At 46.7% G+C, this 20,447-nt stretch overlaps 1 protein-coding gene across 1 annotated transcript in view; it reads right to left on the bottom strand.

Moving 5' to 3' along the window:
- Nucleotides 1-20,447, bottom strand: part of LOC147606821 (uncharacterized) — a 200,344-nt gene that overhangs the window by 48,037 nt on the left and 131,860 nt on the right. The window contains exons 14-19 of the mRNA XM_086791117.1: nucleotides 8,377-8,523; nucleotides 8,162-8,236; nucleotides 7,945-8,001; nucleotides 7,751-7,846; nucleotides 7,500-7,607; nucleotides 7,245-7,355 (exon numbers count right to left, since the gene is read on the bottom strand). Of these exons, the coding sequence (XP_086647243.1) occupies nucleotides 7,245-7,355; nucleotides 7,500-7,607; nucleotides 7,751-7,846; nucleotides 7,945-8,001; nucleotides 8,162-8,236; nucleotides 8,377-8,523 (594 nt within the window). The remainder of the gene's footprint in view (nucleotides 1-7,244; nucleotides 7,356-7,499; nucleotides 7,608-7,750; nucleotides 7,847-7,944; nucleotides 8,002-8,161; nucleotides 8,237-8,376; nucleotides 8,524-20,447) is intronic.

Here is a 20,447-nt window from a genome sequence, read left to right on the forward strand (position 1 = left end):
GAACGGAATGGAAATGAAATGACAATACAAGTGCAAAACAATGATAACCAAGAGTACTCACATGTAGACCAAGAGAGCTTGATGTTGATTGATTGTCTAAGACTAGAAAGTACAATGCCTTTATAGGATAGGCACACACACTCTAAGTGTCACATGTATATGGGATAAATCCCAATATGCCACATGGCACTTACACAAAGACTAGACATAAAACTCACTTTAGACACACTAGAACACTCACTTTGACTTCATGTTCTAACACAACATAGTCAGGCGGGTGGTGGCTTTATACATAGAGGCTTTCATGTTTTCTTCAATGGACACCCTTCCACCTAGTCAGGGGTGATGATGATTGTCCATGATCGTTTTCAGCCTTCTATTGTGCATCAAGATGTACATGGTAGATTTATGGTTGTGGTGATCATTTATGAAGAACAACTTCTTTGGTTGGTTGGTGTGTATGCTCCCCATACAGTAGGGAATCGTGGTTCTCTTTGGCGGGATCTACAACAATGTTTGAGGTTAGCAAAACCAAGTTTTCTCATGGGAATTTTAATATCTGCTCTTCTACAGATCAAGCTAATTCGCCTCACTCTATAATCGATAACCCAAAAAGGTGGGTTTGGGACTCTCTTATGTCTCTAGTTCTTAAACAAGACATTTGGGTCTTGGCTAGATCCTTATGATTCTAGCTTTACTTTTCAATCTTGCCAGTATCCTGGTAATTGGAGCAAGCTGGATAGAATGTATGTTATGCACAATGATTTATTTTTGCCTGAGATATTGAAAGTGGTTGTGGAGAGGCAGCATCTTCTTTCGGATCATCTCCCAATGGTTCTTGGACATAATGCATCAGCCTGTGGATGTTTATAAAACTTTGCTTGGGAGGCTGCCTTTGCACTTCAATCACAGCTTTCTTGATCATGAGATCTTTCATGGATACATGCTACAATTAATTGATAATTTCAGCTATGTTTTATACAGCAAGGAATGTCAACCTGGGATTGTTTTTTGTCTAATGCTCAACGTCTTGCTCGTCAGTATGGTATTCATCAAGCCTTGAAAAGGAGGCAGGAGCTGACACTACTGCAATCTTTACTGGGGGCCTTGCAATCTCAGGTGGCTATATCATCGGTGAATGATAGAGTGGATACTGTTGTTACTTGGCTCTCTCGTAGAGTTGTTGAATGTCAGGAGGCAAGTTACATGAGGGGTAAGTTATCTCCCCGGTTGGAGGCCCTTAAGGATAATAATTGTCGGACACATAAATTTTATGCACAGTTGCATCCCTCTTATGCTAGAGAGAATATTGTGAGGCTTGAAAATTCATTGGGAGTGATGATTTTAGAGCCTCATAGCATCATTGATTTGTGTGTTGAGTTTTACTAGGATAGACGGCAATTCAATCGTATGGCGAGACTGGGTGTTGTGAGGATGTCTGATACTTTGTTGGAGGATGTCTGATACTTTGTTGCCTGGGCGGTTGCGAATGTTATCATTCCACCGTGCTCATCATAGATTTCCTATGCCCCGAGGTTACAAGTGTATTTAGTTGCAGTTGTTGCAGCAACAAGTGCAGTCTTTGGGGTACCTTCCTAGGATGGATTCTTCTCATGCATGGAATGATTGGGTGTTGGGTCGCAAGACCACGCTATTGAAGTCTTCTGCTAATGTTGTATATCATCTTTTGGTCCAAGAGTAGAGCTGCGAATGCGTAACTCCGTGAGTGGGCAGCAGACTGTGTGAGCTGATGCACATACGTAACTCCGTGAGTGGGCGGCAGACTGTGTAAGCTGTGCCATCAAATAACCAAAGGCAGCTACAAGCAACGAGACGCTCTGTGCCAGCAGGACAGGCAGTGTAGTTGTGTGCTGCACAGCAAAAATGAGTGACCAGCAGTAGAACCTTGTAGAGGTGATGCAACATGACAGTGGTGTGAATGACACTCTGATGCAGTTTGGTGGCAACGTGGTTAAAAACTTTGTGGTTGTAAGGGTTAAGATTCCCATGTAAACAAAGACCTTTGTAGGTTTTAAGGGTCTGTTTTTATGATGTGTGGCAAACAATTGTTGTGAGCATGTTTTTATGCATGTGAGAGATGGACTTCAGAACTTCAGTGACTAATATGTCATTAAACCTTGGTATAAAAGATTTGTGAAGGGTAACTTGCCCATGTAAAATCATCATGCCCTCTTCATGTGAATCCTCAAATCAAAAGCCTCAAGTTATTGAAAGGAAATTTAAAAAGACTAAGCCAAAGCCAAATTATTACTATTATGCCAAGACACTTGGTATTTCACAATTCCTTTGTAATAATGTGCATCTACACGGAGAGAGGATCCTAGAGTGATCTGATTCGTCGGTGATCATTGTAAAGCTCTATGATATAAAGAGCTTCTTATCATTTTGGGTTTTCTGGGCAACATGGCTCTTTGTGATTTGTTTTTACATCTTTGCCAATGCTGATTTCAAGGCACTGGATTTCATCATCTCTGAGATGGCAGATAATCAGATCCATCAAATTCGCTCTTCTAAGAGCTCTCATCATGCTTGGATAAAGCTCAAGTCCATTTTTGGAGAGACAAATTCTCTTTTTGAGGGGAAAACTTTCTTGGCTTTAAAAAATAGAAAATTTGAATGTAGCAACACATGTAAATGATGTGAGATGTCTCATAGATCAACTTAGTGGTGCAGGAGTTAACATTGATGAAGAGGAAGCAGTGTTTATCTTGTTGGCTAGTATATGCCCTCCACCTATGTGTCTTGTGTTTCAGCCATTGCAAATCAAATAAATCTTACTCTTTCATCAGTGGTCTCGTCTCTTATTCTAGAAGAGACAAGGTAAGGGGTCATATCTTCTTTAGGTGATAAGGAGTTTGTTGCTGAAGACAAAAAGGAGAGGCCCCCATGACTTGCTACTACTGTAACAAGGAAGGACATAGTAATTAAGGATTGCTTCAAGAAGAAGAAGAAAGATGAGGAGGAAGAGAAGGACAAGGACCAAACCAAGGACTCCAACAAAAAACAAGAAGCAAAATTGCTAATCTTGATTATGCCTTCTCAAAAGCACATATACTTCTATGTGACGCCTTTGTGGTTTTCTATGTGATGTAAACATTCTCTATAGTCAGTGGGCACTTACTTTGTGTGAGTACTTGATTCAAGCACACCCTGCATGGTATGCATGCTTGATCATGAGAGAGTATTGGAGGTAGGATGATCTAGCATCCATTACTTAGTCGTGGAACTTTGTGGGGGTTAATATTACTTTGTGAGGGTACAAATATTAGCCTAAGCTCTAAGGGTGTAGGAAAGCCTCTCCTTTAGCATCTAGGGTGGAAAGAGTGTAGGAGAGATGGAGAGATTTGGGGAAGAAGGTGCCTAGATCCAACGGGCCTATAAATACTCATGGACACACAGTATGTGAGAGTGAGAGCATGCTATTTGATGTACCCTGCTTTGTAATCGCTATGTGGTTCTTTGTGTATTGTGCTCTTACAATTGTCTAATCTCATTAAGGTTATTCTTGAAGTGTTAATTCTTGTTTTGCTAATCATTCTTGGTTTAGGCATTCATCATTAGCATCTACTAATTTCTTAGTGAGGTTCTATACTTAGTGGTCCATGAACATCTTGATTGGATCACTAAAGCTCTTGTTCTCTATGTAAATCAAATTCAGCATCCCAAATCTTCTATTATGCCCTATCCCTTTGAGGGGAGTGAGCCTCTGTAGATAACACATGGAATTAAAAATCAGAGGAACCATGTTGGGCTCTAAGTGGAGCACTCCCTATGTGTTCTAACGCATTCCCTGTTATGGGAGAGGCCATGGGCAGGAAAGAAATGCAAATTACACCTACCTCCCATCTGAATCCAGAATGACTGTGTACATGATAACGAAACTCTGTACGCAACTCAGCCCTAACGATGCACAATGGATCTCAGATCCACTAGGCAGCAAGGTGTTTCTCAAGTTCCCTCTGCCTGATGGCTCTCTCTCTCTCCAAGATCTCTTGTGATAAAGATCATTGACACTCTCTAAGGCAAGAACAACTCTTTGCCTAGAGTCAGGGAGCATCATATGTCACCATTTGGCCACCCAAATGGTCCACCCTTGCTTTCTCACTATGTGTATGCATTGGACTACCATCCATGGCTGTTGGTTTATGTTTATGCATGGGATTGATGCTTGTCATGTGATACTGTGGACATGATCTTCCACTAGGACTAGATGTGTTCCTGCCCGGATTGTCATGTTTGGGATTAGATGTTCCGTTGTACATGCCCGGAATATCTGGTGGACTTTCCGTTAGACTTCTGCCTATGTGTACATGCCCAGAAACGCCTGGAGGATTGGCTTTCCGCTGGGACTTGTTCCTGTGAGTACATGCCTGGAAATGCCTAGAGGATTGGTTTTCCGCTAGGTCCAGTACGTGCTCTCCTGAAGATTGTTTCTACCATGTTTGGGTGGAACAATAGAAAACACATGGAGGGGAACATGGACAGCTCCTTGGAGATCTTCATCGACAACCATATTGTTTGCAATACTCACTTCATATGCATTAGTATGGAAATCTGGTCAGAAATGCTCGTGATGCTATGTACTTGAATCTCCCAAGATAATTTGAGGGAGGGGCCACCCGTTTTGGCCCATTGTGCGTCGCTTGTCAATTCAGCGAATTACATTTTGTATTGTGCTTGATGTCCATTAAATCTTAGTGTATTTAAGTGTATTGATTGGCATTGTGTTCAACCAACATTCCACACCAACCGGTGGAATTACATCATAAGCTCTCCAAACATCCATGCCGTGATAACTCTGCAAATAGACTCTAGTAATGCATACTCGGGGAGGAGAGTTCTCACTCCCTAGATGTCTCATGCACAAAACTACAAGATAATGGTCTGACTTTGAGATGCCTGGAGCAATGAAGATAGTGCAACCTCTAACCTCTATCAAGTGCACAATCATCAACATAATAGTGAATCTGGCTTCCCATGGGAAATCATGCTTTAACCAACAGTCCCTGCCATGAAAGGAAAAGATAAATCTCTCCGAAGATGCCCTTTCAAGCAGGTGAATGATGCTCAACCATGTTGAAGTCACCTCCAACGATCTGATGATCTGCTTGAGGGAGAGTCTCCATGAAGGCATTCCAAAAAAGAATTCTTTTTCCTCTGAGGTTAGGAGCATACACACACACCACACCAATTTTCAATCCACCTTGCATGAGCATAATCCACTATGAACTGGCAGGGATAATAACGCCATGGCCAATCATATAAGGATTAAATGCAGCTGTCACGGAAGTTCATACTCCACCTTTGGTTCCATCTGCAGCGGAATAGAAAGTGTGCCCAGATAAAAACTTGCCAAATCTAGTGCACTGGCCGGCATCAATCTTATGCTCCTGAACTAGCAGAATATCCATGGGTATCTGCAAGGTGAAGCTAATTCCTGCTGACCTACTTCTGGCGGCGACACGACCAAGGAAAAGTCCATAAACAAAAAAGAACTGGAATGTGTGAAGACTGCAAAGACACATAAGCAAGTAAGGATGGAGTCTCCCACCATGTGCAGCTTTGTGTTTTGGTGACCAACACCAAAGATGGGAGTCACGATGATGGTTCATACCATCACTAATGCAACAGAAACTTAAATTAGTGCAAATTTTATAAACTCCATGAGACAGTTTCCCTCCACGGCTAGGGATGGCTCACCTAATCCACCTATGTAGAAGTCCGCAAGTCTCAATCAACACAGTGAATGCTAGATGGGAGTTGCATATCATGACGTCACCATGGCTGTGGAATCCATGAAAGGTGTACCTTGAACCATAAACCTACTCAAAAGACTTGGTGAGAAGATTCTCCTGGATCTATTTTCAGGAATTGTTTTTCCGCTCAGGGTTCAGCTTCTCCATGGGAGAGTTCTCAACGTTCAAGATAGGATCAATGCAAATTAAATCGGTGTGCTCTACCTCCACGACTTTTCTTTGTACTTTTTGTGGAGTCGTCTGCCAAGGCAGCCACTGTGGACATTGCAGGACATGCTGATTGCAGTTTCTCAAGGGCCGACGCACTTGATTCTCTTGGACCAGCCATAAGTGAAGAGCTCATGCTGCTGAAACCTGAAGCAGTGTCATCCAATGCATTCCTACAAGTGTGCCTCATCCTCCTGAGGCGATCACAAGCGAGGCATGCCACCTCAATGTCCACAAACGAGGCATGCCCACAAATGAGGCATGCCCACAAATGAGGCATGCCCACAAGTACAGCTGCCCACAAATGAGGCATGCCACCTCAATGTCATATCAGAAATGACTTCCAAGCACAGAGAGTGGGTCAGCCAAAAGCACTTGACCTTGGGAAGACAGCTTTATGATAAATGTTGCTGCCCCTGGGAGAGGATCAACAAGTAGACACTGCACTCCAAGACCTCTCCAAAAGCTGAGCCTACAGGTGTTAAGAGGTGAAAGTAAACTCTCACAACTTACGAGGCTATTAAGACACATGGTGACTACAAAGATATGACTGTCTGCACCTTATGAGGAAACAAGGTAGTTCTTTGTGGAACACAGTCAGCCAGCCATGATCAACCACCAGTAAGCCTGGTCCTGTCCTACAAACCTTACCCTCTCCCACTTACACACTCCCCCACCTCCACAGTGCATTGCACAGTTCCCCCTTTTCTCAAACAAGAATCAGCCTCCGTCCAGAATGAGTTCCTAGGCAATTAAACCTCCATCATCTAAAGTGCATGGCTGTTGGGTTCATTGTATTAAAATGCAGTGGTGAAGTGCCTTCTGTTCTCTCAGACTACTCAATTGTGTATCTAACTATAATTTGTTTGTGTAGACAGTTGCTTTCTGTCTACACCCCTTAGTCCAGTTTTTTGGTCTCGTGCTTTAAAAGAAGTAGTATCGAGACCTCCCACCCCCTCCTCCCCCTTTCTAAGTACCCTGAAGTTTCTTATAGCCAACAAGGGTCTTCAAAAAAAAGTTTCTTACCTCACTTCCCCTTCAAAATTTAGTGTAATAAAGAACCTGTCCCTTAAGTAAACAAACGTAGAAATGCATTCTTTATTTGTAAGGAAATTACACCTCTTACAATCACTACAAAACTGATGTAAGCGTGCATCAATCCCTGCAGTCTCACTCAAACTGTATATGTAGAAACCTAGAGATGGTGACAAATAAAGAAGAAAGAAATCAAGAGTGAAACAATCTTGTTACAAGTCTTACCTTCAAATCATTCTTCAGTTTACTGCACTCTTCCTCTAGAAAAGTTGAATGTTCTTGCGTAGTTCGGAGCAACTCTTCCATGTTTTGGAGTTGATATATTTGCTGCTGTGCCTGGAGTTTGATAAGTTTCACAACTCAACAAGTCATAGTCAGAAAACTGGGATTTTTGTTATCGAGAACAAGGTAGGTAGAGGATGAACACTTCGATTCAGCCTATAGATTGTTACACGATATTGTCTATAGGAGGTCCAAAACCTGTGCATCAAGCTCAATGGCAGCTAGTTTCAACTGTTGATGCTCTTCAACAAGCTGGTCGTACGAGTTTGAAAGCGCTCTCTCTTCTTCCTCCTTGGCACAGATTAGCTTCAGGAAAGGATTAAACAAATTGTTTCAATAGATTATTGGACTCGCCAGGCCCGAACCCATGTTCACCTATAACCAAATCTACAATATCTCTTAAACAGAAGGAAATTTATACGATGGCATAACACCATCTATCTTTGTACCTGTTCGAAGTAGCTCAATTTAGAAGTAAGGTTTTTGAGATCCTCGACCAAATTGTCTCTCTCAGAGACCGCCTGTATAAGCTGAGTCTTAACAAGCTGGGGAATCCAAGAAAAAAAACCTGAATGTCAAAAGCTCCATTTGCAGGGTATGAACATAAGTTTCAAAAAAGCTGAGTTTTTGCAGAACAGAACACCTTGAAATCACATGTCATTGTATTCAGATGTTCAGCAAGAGATTCAAGTTCACCAACCTGTGGATCATAAGGATGAGAGAATGCATTTGATTATTAGTTAGTTTATATTTCGTTTTGAGCTAACAAGTGCTTAATCGCCTGGGAGTGTCAATGGAAAATTTTAAAATGAAAAGGAATGTTTAAATGAACTTGCTAAAAAAATAAATGCTTAATTCACCTTGATTGCACACTGATCTTCAGCTGCCTTCCTAGAGATTTCCTCCATACAAAGCTTCTCTTTAAGAGATAAAACCTGAAGCACCCCATGTTTTCAAGAGAAACCTCATCCATTTAGTTGTTACTAAGAAGTGTCATGATGAAGTCCATGATTGAGAACTCACAAATAAAACCTTCAAGAATGGATTGTTAAGCTAGCAATAATGGATATGATACCTCCGATTCTGTTCTTTGAAGAACTAGGCTTTCAGAATGTAGCTTGTGCTCAGCATTTTCAAGACTTTTTCTCAAACCCCTCGCTTCTGTTATCATCCGGTTATTCTCATCATTTAGGTGTGAGACTTTCTCTGCTTGGAGTTGCATCTGTCAAAATGCAATGCATTCAGTGCCAAACACACATTTCCGTAGCTAAAGAAATTAAAGCTCTTCGATGATATCCAAAGTACAAACGTCACAGTTTACATACAAAAGGATGACCCAAACAAGATGGAAAAGGCATGTGGCTCTTGATCAAAGGATATCCGTTTCTGTAGCTAAAGAAATTAAAACTCTTCGATGACATCCAAAGTACAAATGTCACAGCAATTTACATACAAAAGGACCCAAACAAGATGGACAAGGCATGTGCCTCTTGATCAAAGACTGGGCATCATGGGGACACCCAATGCTACAAACATTTCCTCCTTTGAGAGATTGGAGAGACTGAAAATGTTACCCCTTCCAACGCCCCCTCTACAATGAGAATTGGAGAGTTGCTTCTTTGGATGCCTCCTCTACTATGAGAATTCAAGTTGTCTTTTTTTTTCTTTTTCAAGAAGTCTTAAATATAATACATCATAGAAAAGTTGAAGAGTCAACCAAGGGATAAGGATGGCTCCTCAATGAATCAATTGTGGTAATGGCCAATGATCCCATTAGAAAACAGACATAGCACTGGAGCCTATCATGATTGAGCTTATACAAAATTATTGTAGTAGAAAACAGAGATAGGAATATTACCCAACATACTCTTAAAGGCATTTCATCTAAAAGATACAGGCTACGCGGAGCTAGAGATCGCTCCCGCGTGTGCCCCCTGAGAGTTCTGCCTGTGCTCAGCCCCCCCCACCACAACACCCCCCCCCCCTCCCCCGCCTGTCCAGCCTTTCTCCCTTCAGCACGCAGACCTCCCCTGTGATCTTTCCCTTCACGCAGCCCCCCATCCTTTGTAGAACTAAGCTTACTAAGCAATGTTGAGAACTGCTAACTAGCACTTGTCAACTGCTAACTAGCTGTGTGAACTGCTAACTAGCAGTGAGATACCAATTGTTGGAAATGAGAGAGTTGCTTAATAGTGGGAAAATGGATTAAGCACTAAGCTTGGATCAACACTCACATAGAGTAGCACACACAAAGTGTTGATTAGCACTAAGCATAATGAATAACGCTAAGCACAATACTTATAAAGACGAGAGCATAGCCAATGAGGTGATAGCTCAAGTGGTGAAGGTGTTTGCCTAGGACCAAGAGATCCTGGGTTCAAAACCCCCATTGGTGTTTTCTCGGCGGCGTCGCCTACGGGTGGATAATTAAGCTCCTATGGGCGGTGAAAAATTAATAACTACAAGAGGATCTTGGGCCTAAGGCCAATCGGAAAAAAAGGAAAAACATTTTGACAAGAGAGCATAGTTTCCACTAAGGATCACACATAATTATATTAACCAAAGGAGTTTACACCAAATAGTACTCTACACACTCTCCAATGAGTGAGAGCTAACTTATAGACCTTCATGAGCTAGGCGCCTGGATCCACTTTCCTCTCCACCTTTGCTGGATCTTCTACACCTCTCCTACACAACAGAGAGGAGCCTTGATCAGTCGAGATTCATGCCACCCAGCCCTTGACGTGTCACCACTCTAGCCAAACACTAGAACCTTAGACCAAGACCATTATCTAATAATCCACAAAGGATTAATGTGACCTTACACCATAAGGTATGAATGTAGATCACCTAAACTAACACCCTTTCTTGATCTACATACATATAACATAGGATGTGTAGATTAGAGTGCGTAAGCTAGCAACACATGCTATGAAGTGAAGTACCACCACATAGGTGTAATGCCACAAAGGTTATGAAAGTCGATGTAGAATGTAACCAATAGACCACCGAGGATAAAGAGGGCCCTTACACTAGATCCACAAGTCTTTTTCAAAATGATCAAGGAGATCCACAAAGTACCACCAAGAGTGATGGATGACCAAGAGATTATCCACCAAAGATGAATGCCACCAAGTAAAGTCACCATTGAAGATGGAAATGAGTTGCGACTCACATCACCACAAATGGATCGCAATGTGCTCCTATTTGAGCCAAGGATAACCACCATGCATTGCGGTCCCACAAAGCATTCACATAGACTGAAAATCCACCAAGGAAGGCTCTCACTAGAGCAATGAAGTGCACACTGGAATGTGCTCACAAAGGAATGATGATACTGAACCATGTTGCTTCCATCTCACACATGGGAAGTATGAGGTCACCATGTAGCCCACAAAGATATACGTTACAAGGATTAAATGATGTATACGCTACATAGTTTTTCTCACAAAGGAATATGGTTCCATCTCACACAAGAGATCAACCATCAATAACTCTCATGAGTGTCTAGACTTCCATACATAAATGAAGCTCTTCAAACCCCCCCCCCCCCCCCCCCCCCCCCCCAAAAAAAAAAAAAAAGTCTTAGGCCCAAGATACTCCCGTAGTTCTCACAAAGGAGTATGGTTCCATCTCACACAAGAGATCAACCACCAATAACTCTCATGAGTGTCTAGACTTCCATACAGAAATGAAGCTCTTCAACCCCCACCCCCCCCCCCCCCCCTCCTCCCCAAAATAGTCTTAGGCCCAAGATACTCCCATAGTTACCATTTTTCACCGCCCATAGGCGCCTGACCCCTTGTAGGCACTTTATCCGCCCTTAAGCGATGACAAAGAGGAAGCACCATGTGGGGTTTTGAACCCAGGACCTCCTGGTTCTAGTCAAACATCATTGGCATACACAATGGAGCTTCACGCAAGCCTAAGATGATTTGCTTCACAGAGAGAGAATGCCCTTTATCTTAGGACTACAATGGAGCTTCTAACTAACCACTTACTCAAAGAGTTGGCACTTCAACTCATGAAATACCTTTTTTTTAACACAGTGAAATACTCTAATGCTAAATCCCAGAATAGCATGCCAGTTGTCTGTGGTGCTGCAGCACATTGTTTGGAAGAATCTTGCAGAGAGCACAGCACACAACTTGCCACCAGTCACCATCATCCGCACCCAGATTGCACCATGAATCTGCTTCGCAAAGCTTTTGATACTGTTCCCTGCGGGCCCGACTACTCCATCACCTACAGGAGAGATCGGGGCTCCATCCAACATGCTTTGGAGCATCATCGCTCTTTATGAGTCAGTCACAGGATGGGTGAGAGCCCCAAGGGGGATGTCACAAGAGATCTCTGGTACCATTGGGGTGAAACAGGGCTGCCCTTTATCACCCATTCTCTTTGGCCTTTACATTGATGAGATCTCGAGCTTCATTGACAAATTAGATGGGCCATGCGCTCCACTTGCAGGCATAATCATTCCCCTCTTACTCCATGCATATGACATTATGCTCATATCAGATTCAGCAAAGGGGCTTCAGAGACACCTGGATGCTCTACATTTTTCTGTACACAGCAAGATCTCACTGTTAACCTTTGTAAAACCAAGGTCATAGTTTTCAACACCTCCCGCCCCTTCACATCCAGATTGAGCTTCAGGTATAGGGGAGTGCAGGTGAAGATTATCCCATCATGTGTACCTCGGAGCTACTTTTAGTGGCCTGCAACACCCACTAGAGTGAAACGGCGATATGCAGCTTTGCTTCCAGGCCCATTTCCAAGAGCCAGGATGAAGGGTTGTCTTTTTGACACCCTTGTCACACCAGCCTTGATGTATGGAGCACCTTTCTAGGGACCAAATCTATCAGTCCGGGATTGGCAGCATGTAGAGAGGCCCCAGGTCATGGTGTTCTCTCGCATGATTCGCAACAAACCATCGGTCCCACATTCGCTCATTCAGGTAGAGTTTGCTGCAGCCCTGATGGTGGCAGATGCACTTTTTCAGACAATCACCTACCTCCACCGCATCAACACGATGAGCCCCCACAGATACCCGACGCTTGCCTTGGAGTCCTCATGACAACTCGCACTTGAGAGTGACACTGGAGCATGGTACGGCGAGTTTCCACCTGGTTCTCCAGACATGGTCTACAAATGGACCACCTCCCACCTCTTCAATATAGCCTGGACTCCCCCTTTCTTCAACTCTACCATGCGGACATCAACCGGACGATCCGGTTCGACCTCCTTGGCCTCCACATACACAGCACATGGATTGCACCTTCGGAACTCCCACCGAAGATGCACTTCTACAGAGATCATTTCCTTAGGCTCAGAGAGGATGGCTTCATCCAACCTCAGTGTTCACATGCCACATGCCATGCGGATCACAAATAATTAGTTACGGGTATCCTCCCACCACCTATGGGTAGCGACACCGTGCACTGAGCGCATATTCAGAGCTGGAGAGCTCCTACAAAGACCTCAGGAGAAGAGGATCTATAGATTATGCCGAATGGGGGTCGAGACAGAGGAGTTGTTGACAAATTTAGGTTGGCTCTCTCCCTCTCTTTCACACATTACCATGCGCACGAGTACAAAGATGCGAAGGAGAACATCACTACTTCATTGTTACTGCTTGTTAGAGAAATACACGATCACATTAGTTGAGGTAGGTGGTTATCACCCTTCATGTGAAGGACATACTCTTTGGCATCACCATTCACTCATGAACAATTACACCTCCTCATATCATTTTGGTTTACACCCTTTCGTATCACATCAACCTTAGTCCTCAAAGACCATACAAATGATTTAATCAATCTAGGAAATTATCGCACTAGTTTCTTCACCCTCCCTTAATGAAAACATGTGTACACTCCCATAATGAAGTGGTCTACACCTAAATGTGCACTAAAATAGCCCTTGAGCATATTGGACAAGTTTCATCCTTTGCAAGGGTCTTCATCTTCTCTTTGAGAGGATGCTTGAGCATCGAGGAAAGAGTTGTCCATCCTTGCATGCATCTTTGCCTTTGACTTCACATTTGATTTTAGCTGCTTGGTCATCCTTGATCTTTGCTTTGACTTTGTCTAAGTGAAAATTAACACACTTAACCCTTCGTTTGGGTTTACGACATTGTCCCTTGCCTTGATGATTGATGAGGATGCATTTATGAACCTCTTTAAGATTCATCTTTATCTTTGCTTGATTTTTGTTTAATTTTAATACCATCATCATGCTGATTTGAAGCAAACCTCCTGTATTTGCATGTGAAGTTTGAACAAGTGCTTAAGCTTTAAAAAATAAGGTAAATTTAAATCATAGTTGTTAGGTACGATACCATACGATTTGTACGATACAATACCATATGGGAAAATACGGTATGATATAATTTTTTCTTATCGTACAATAAAATACGGTGTTTAGATGGATCTAAAACAAGACACAGTCAGATTGATAGACAGATAGACAGACAACAGATAGACAGACAGACAAGACTAGATAGACAGAAGACTGACTGTAGACAAACAGATGGACCTTGAAGACATCCCCTCCTCAAGGGCAATTTTTGCCTCTTGGGTAGGGACAAGAGAGAGGTCAAAAAAAGCATAATGAGTAAGACATAGAACCCCTTGACCTACATCATCGGTGGTCAAAGTGGTAGACAAAAAAAATGAAGTAATCAGAAAGCCCACTCCTCATCATAGGAATGAACAGCAAGATCTGCTGATGTAGATGCTGCAGCAACATGGGCTGAGGTAGATGCAGGAGCTGATGTAGAGGTTTTAGAGTAGCAGTCCTTCTCCCGGTGATTATCACGGGGCGGCCACAAATGGTGCATGGATGAGCCTTGAAGCAGTCCTTCTCCATATGATTAGTTTTTCCACAATGGGTGCAAGGCTTTCTTACCTTAGAACCTCCTTTCTTTGCTAAAAATGCAGTGTCAGTTACCTTTTGTTGTTTTGTTCTTTCCTCTTCTTGGAGAGCATTGATGATACCTTCAAGAGTAGGATTATTGTGATACTTGAAGGTAGTGACAAGAGTAGCATAGGTGTCAGGTAAGCTTTTGAGAAGCACAGCAATAGCAATATCTTCGGAGATGGGGGACTTCACTGATGCAAGCTGAACCATAAGACTGCGAAAATAATTGACATGAGAGGCTATAGTAGCTCCCTCCTGCATATATAGATCAAAGAATGAGATCATAAGTGCAATCTTAGAGTTTTTAGAACGGGGTCCAAAGAGGGTATCCAAAGTGATCCATGCTCGAGAAGCAGACTGTATGTCGGAGATGTGATGAATGTAATCATCTCCAAGACCGAGCAGGATGATAGCATAGGCTTTGTCATTCTTGGCAGTGGGAGCATAAGTGATAACTTGCTCAATGTCGGAATCTTCGGGAGCAGCATGGTGAACAATGTCCCAAAGACCTTCTTTCATAAGATGGCACTTGATTTTGATTTACCAAGTATGAAAGTTGGAGCCATTGAATTTGTCGATAGACATGAGAGAATGAGTAGAAGAGGCCATGTGGGAAGGTCTTACCTCTTGCTAAAATGCAAGGGCAGTGTCTATTCCCTTATAAGATTGCAGAAATGAATGAAAGAAGAGATCCAAACTGTTTTTAGAAGCCGGCTCTCTCACCACTTGTCAAGGCCATAGCATGTGACAGCCCATCGAAGCATGAGGAACTAGCAATTTGCAGATATGAGGATAAGAAAAGGACTGACCAGCAAACTGAAGGAGACAATGCACAGTACCTTGTAGATTCTTCAAGAGGAAGCGATGGCAGAACTGAACTGCCTTTAGATGATGCGTAGACTGTAGATGAAGAAACACCGCCTCCAGCAGATAGACGTAGACTGCTGCAGAGGTGTAATACAGCTCCTGTGAATAAGTAGTACAAGTGCTGCTCATCCAGAGAGGGAGGCCGACAGTAGCTGCAGGTATGGAGTGATGCGCAACCTGTAGAGGATGAAGCGCCAGCAGCAGCAACTGGAAAACAGGCCGGCGGACAGCAAAAAACTGGCGGACAGAAGGTTCAGGCCGGCGCAGGGTGGTTCAGAATGTGAATAGGGTGGGCAGCACGTGCAGCTATAAGAGGCGACGTTGGACAACAAATGCAAGTCAACGCTACACAACATGTGCAGGTCTGAGTGCTATCCCGTAGCTCGCTGAAGCTCTGCCTCCGCCCTGCACTGTGCGCCCGTCTGCTCGCCCCCCCTCTCTCTTCCGCCTGTACGCCTCCCACCTCTCCGCCTGTTGCGCTTTTTCACCCCCCGCCTGCCTTCGCTCCCCTCTGCTCGCTTTTGCGCCCCCCCCCTCCTGCCTAGCTGCTGCGCCTACCCCCTCCTCGCCATTCGTCCCCCGCCTTTTCGTTTTTTCGCCCCAGCCCCCTCTTCGCCTGTCCGCCCCCCCATCCCCTCTGTCGCCTGTTCGCCCCCCCTCCTTTCCGCCTGTTCACGCCCGCCCCCCCCCCTTTAGCAGCGCCCCGCCTCCCCTCCCATTCGCTTTGTTCCACCCCCCCCCAGGGCTTCTCTTTCGCCTTCCCCCTCTCCCTCCTCTTTCGTGTTGTTCACCCCCAGGGGTTTTTGTTTTTTTTCTTCATTTTCATCCGGTCTTCCGCCTCTTTGGGTGCAGCCCGTTCCTTGCAGGTTTCCCGCATTCGCCTCGCCTTCGCCTGAGCTTCAGACTCTGATGGAGACTCCTCCCGCCTCGCCTCAGAGGGACTCACCCGCAGCCCCCTCGCCCGCCCCCGAGGTCATCCCCATCAGGCTTTCTCTTTCGCCGGAAGAGGAAGCGAGCCTCACTGCAGAGGTGGAACGCCTCCAGGCTCATTCCACCATCTGCCGTATAGTCGGCACTCGCCCCAGCAGAGGGGAGATCAGGGATCTTCTTCAGGCTCGCCTTCTTGCAGATGTGGGCAAGATCCTGGATGTACAGCTCCTGGGCCGGGGCCATTATCAGATCGAGTTCGAGGCCGCCCAGAGCGTTGCCAAGGTCCTTGCCATGAGTCCTCTGGACATCAGGGGTGCTCGGGCTTTCTTCAGACCTTGGCAGCATGGATTTGACCCAGCAGCGGCGGAGCAGGGAGAGCGCCTCTTCCATATTACAGTTTGTTTCCCTGGTCTCCGCCGGGAGTATCTTCCGCTCCTCCCCAGGCTCGGAGCTTTGGTGGGCTCGGTACTAGAGACGGGCCCCTCAGCAGCTTCAGTGGTGGCCAGAGCAGCGGGGCTACCTTCGGTCAGAGTGTTGGTGTCTAACATCTCCTCCCTTCCTAAGGTCATTCAGCTACCTAGGATAGGGGGGGGGTGGATAGATCAGAGAGTGGAGTTCTCGGGCTCCCGAACCAGTGCTTCATTTGCAGGCAGGTCGGTCATGTGGCCAAGGCCTGCCCTCGCAGGAGACCTCGACCCTCACCACGGCAGCAGGCTACTGATGGCCCGCCCACAGATTTGGCTCGGCAGGCTGCCTCAGGGACACCTGCTCAGGCCACAGAGACCTCGGAGTGGCAGCCTGGACAGGGGCGCCGCCGAGGGAGACAGCCACAGCAGCACGCACAGAGACCGCTGCAGCAGCAGCCACAGTCTCAGCCTCACTGGGTTCCCGTGAGGAACAGCTTTGCTCCCCTTCAGGAGGAGACCCCTGCAGCGACTGAGGACCAGGAGATGCCAGCTCCCCCTTCTTCACCCCCCCCACCCCCGTCCCCTCCCACCGCCTCGTCTCCACCTTCGCCTCCTCCCGCCTCCGCTCCGGTTTCGGCAGCGGCTCCCTCTCCACCTCCCTCGCCTCCCCCTCCTCCCCCTCCGCCCGCCGCACCTTCCCGGGAGACCCTGGCAGTTCCCTGGGGCTCACCTGCAGTCCGGAGAGCGCTGAGCACTGACCTCGCTCGAGCATCACAGAGGAGACCTATGCCGATCAGGGCCTCACGGATTTCATCTATCCGCAGTCGGCTGAGTCGCCTTGGCATTAGACAGCGCTCGGAGGCCTTTGATTATACCTTTACACGGCTTTTTGGAGCAGAGGGCCCCCATGAGCCAGCACCCATTCGAGTTCATGTAGTGATACCTCCGGCCCGCGGGGAGGAGGCACTAGACTCAGCGGTGGCCTTCTCGTTCCCTCTATGTGGACCTTGTGATCGGGAGTGGACTCTAGAGCTCGCTCTCAGCACTTTGAAGACTCAAGCAGTTGAGTTTTCTCACCACATGAGCGATCTGGAGGTGACTGATATGATAGGCCGACTTTGGGAGTTGGCTCATTTTTTCTTGGATCCCGGGAGTGTGGATACCTCAGGGATTCGGCATTTGGTCGTGCGCATAGTGGTAGACTTGGCGCGCGACCCTGGATATGTGAGTATACACGAGGTTTCTCTGTCAGAGCACGAGGCAGTCGCCATGGGCCATAGCCACTGGCGCCTGATCCGGGATTCTTGCAGTACACCGGGTGGGCAGATTCGCAGTCGTTCGGATGGGGACTACTCTCCATCCAAGCCGCTGGCGAAGGCCCGCCGTACGGCTGAGACAGCATCCACCTCAGCAGGGCATCCATGAGGATCATCTCATGGAATGTACAGGGCCCTTGGCGGAGCACACTTTATACGCTATCGAGGTTGCTTGAGGCAGGAGCTTCAGAGATGCCTGGTTGGTGGCAGCATTGACATTTTGATGATGCAGGAGCACCACTTGGGTGAGAGCAGGATCCGGAGATATGGTTCGGTGATGCCTGGTAGATGGGACACTTTTTGGTCTGCAGGGTTTGGTCCTTTGGGTGGACAGGGAGGAGTATGCATGGTTATTGCAGATGTATGGCGGCAGGCCATTGTGGATCGAGGGATCATTGTGCCTGGTAGAGCACAGTATGTCATTCTGAGGATGCATGATGAGCTATTGGGTGTGCTCAACATCTATGCGCCCAATCATGCTAGTGCCAGAGCAGAGTTTTGGACTCAGGTTACAGATGCATTGCCAGAGGCCGCACATTGGTGTGTTGGGGGAGACTTCAACATGCTCGAGGACCCGGCAGATAGGGTGGGAGGCAGTCATGTTACAGTGCATGGCACGGAGCTTGCAGCTTGGGACCGGTTTTGCATGTCACTGAGGATCACTGATGCATGGCAGCATGGGGCTTTCTCCCGGTCTCAGGACAGTCTTAGTTTCTCTCGGTCGGATCGCCGGCAGGGAGGGACTAATTATCTCGGATTGATCGCTTTTATGTGGGCGATTGGTTAGGTGAGCGAGGGGGCTCCGTCGGCATTCTTGCTGGCACCTCATTTTCAGATCATGCGCCAGTTATATTGACATTGGAGGAGGGACACGGGAGCCCAGCTTGCAGTTGAGGATCCCAGAGAGGGTACTTGCAGATCCCAGTCTCGCTGAGGACATTGAGAGGATCTGGCATGATAGTCAGTGCTCTGACCAGGATGCAGCGGGCCAGTGTGCCCAGGGACTCATTGATCTTAGCTCTTTTCTACATGCTGCAGCTTTGACACGACTGGGAGAGATTTGCGAGCGGGAGCAACGGCTGAGACGCAGCCTTGCTTCGCTACAGCGCCTTCAGGAGCAGCAGCCTGCATGTGAGTGGGTGGCGTCCCGGCTGAGCCAGGCACGCCACGAGGTTAGAGAGGTAGAGGAGCAGAGACATGAGTTTTACTATCGTCGTCAGGCCTCTCAGTGGACGCAGCTTGGTGATAGAGTGACTGGGGAGTTTTTTGAGATCACTGGACCCCATCATGCGCGAGCAGGAGTTCGCCAGCTTGGTAGGCCGGATGGATCGATAGCTACTGAGCTCGGGGAGATCAGAGCCATTGCCACTGCTTTTTATAGTGACCTGCTTTCAGCGGAGCCAGCCACTGAGGATCGAGATGTGTGCAGACAGACTGTGTGGGCCCATGTGCAGAGGAGGGTCACAGACCATATGCGCACAGTTCTAGGTGCGCCTCTGTCAGAGATTGAGCTTGCCGAGGCCTTGAGGGTCCTGCCGCGACATAGTTGCCCAGGGGAGGACGGACTGACGCCGGCCTTTTTTATGCGCTATTGGGACCTTTTGGGGCCAGGCCTCCGCAGGGGCTTTCAGCATGTTTTAGACACTGGGGTGATGCCGCAGAGCTTTTCAGAGGGTTTGATCTATCTTATCCCCAAGGGGGAGGGAGTATCGGATGACATTCGGCATTGGAGGCCTATTACGATCCTCAATACTGTCTACAAGGTCTTAGCAAAGGCCTTGAGTTTGAGGATCCAGCCCTTCCTGGGGGAGTTGATTCATGCTACTCGGACAGGATTTGTCAAGGAGCGCAGTATCCTTGACAACATCTTTACTTTCTGGGAGGCGACGGCCCGAGCTACGTTTCTTGGCGAGGACTTGGTCGTGATGCTTCTCGATTTTGAGAAGGCATACGATAGAGTTGATTGGGGATTCTTAGAGGGCACTATGCTACGCCTGGCTTTGAGCCAGGATGGATCAGAGGGGTGGCAGCTTTTGTATTCCACAGCTCGCAGCCAGGTGCTGATTGCAGGAGGTCGGGGGCCGAGTTTTGAGCTGACCAGATCAGTCCGCCAGGGGTGTCCTCTCGCCCCTTTCCTTTTTCTCTTCTTTGCGGAGGCTATGAGTATGTATTTGACGGCAGAGGAGGTTGGTTTGAGAGGACTTCAGCTCCCAGTCTGGGGGGAGGATTTGCTTGATGCTGAGTTTGCAGACGACACGAGCTTATTTTTGCATGGCCAAGAGGCCAATCTTATTCGGGCAGAGCAGTCGCTCCAGGTTTTTAGTGCAGCTTCGGGAGCATTGATCAATTGGCGCAAGACAGTGGCCTTTTGGATCAGTAGTGCTCCCACTCCGGCATGGAGCCCGGACCCCGGCTTTAGATGGATTCCTCCAGGCACAGCAGTGCGGTATTTGGGATGCCAGATTGGCCTCGATTTAGCACCTGAGCAGTAGATTGCCCCACTTCTTCTGAGCATTCGGAAGAAGCTATTGTATTGGAGTACAGCTCGACTATCCTTGGCTGGGAGGGTGGTGGTGGCAAATCAGGTGCTGTTAGCGACTATGTGGTACATTACGTCTTGCTGGATTTTCTCGAGCTCTTGCATCAGCCAGGTACAGAGGCTGATCAGGAACTTTCTGTGGTCTGGGCGGGACGGTCAGCCA

Source organism: Cibotium barometz, chromosome 56 (genome assembly GCF_041138505.1).
Source record: "Cibotium barometz isolate CiBa-2024 chromosome 56, ASM4113850v1, whole genome shotgun sequence".
Taxonomy (NCBI): domain Eukaryota; kingdom Viridiplantae; phylum Streptophyta; class Polypodiopsida; order Cyatheales; family Cibotiaceae; genus Cibotium; species Cibotium barometz.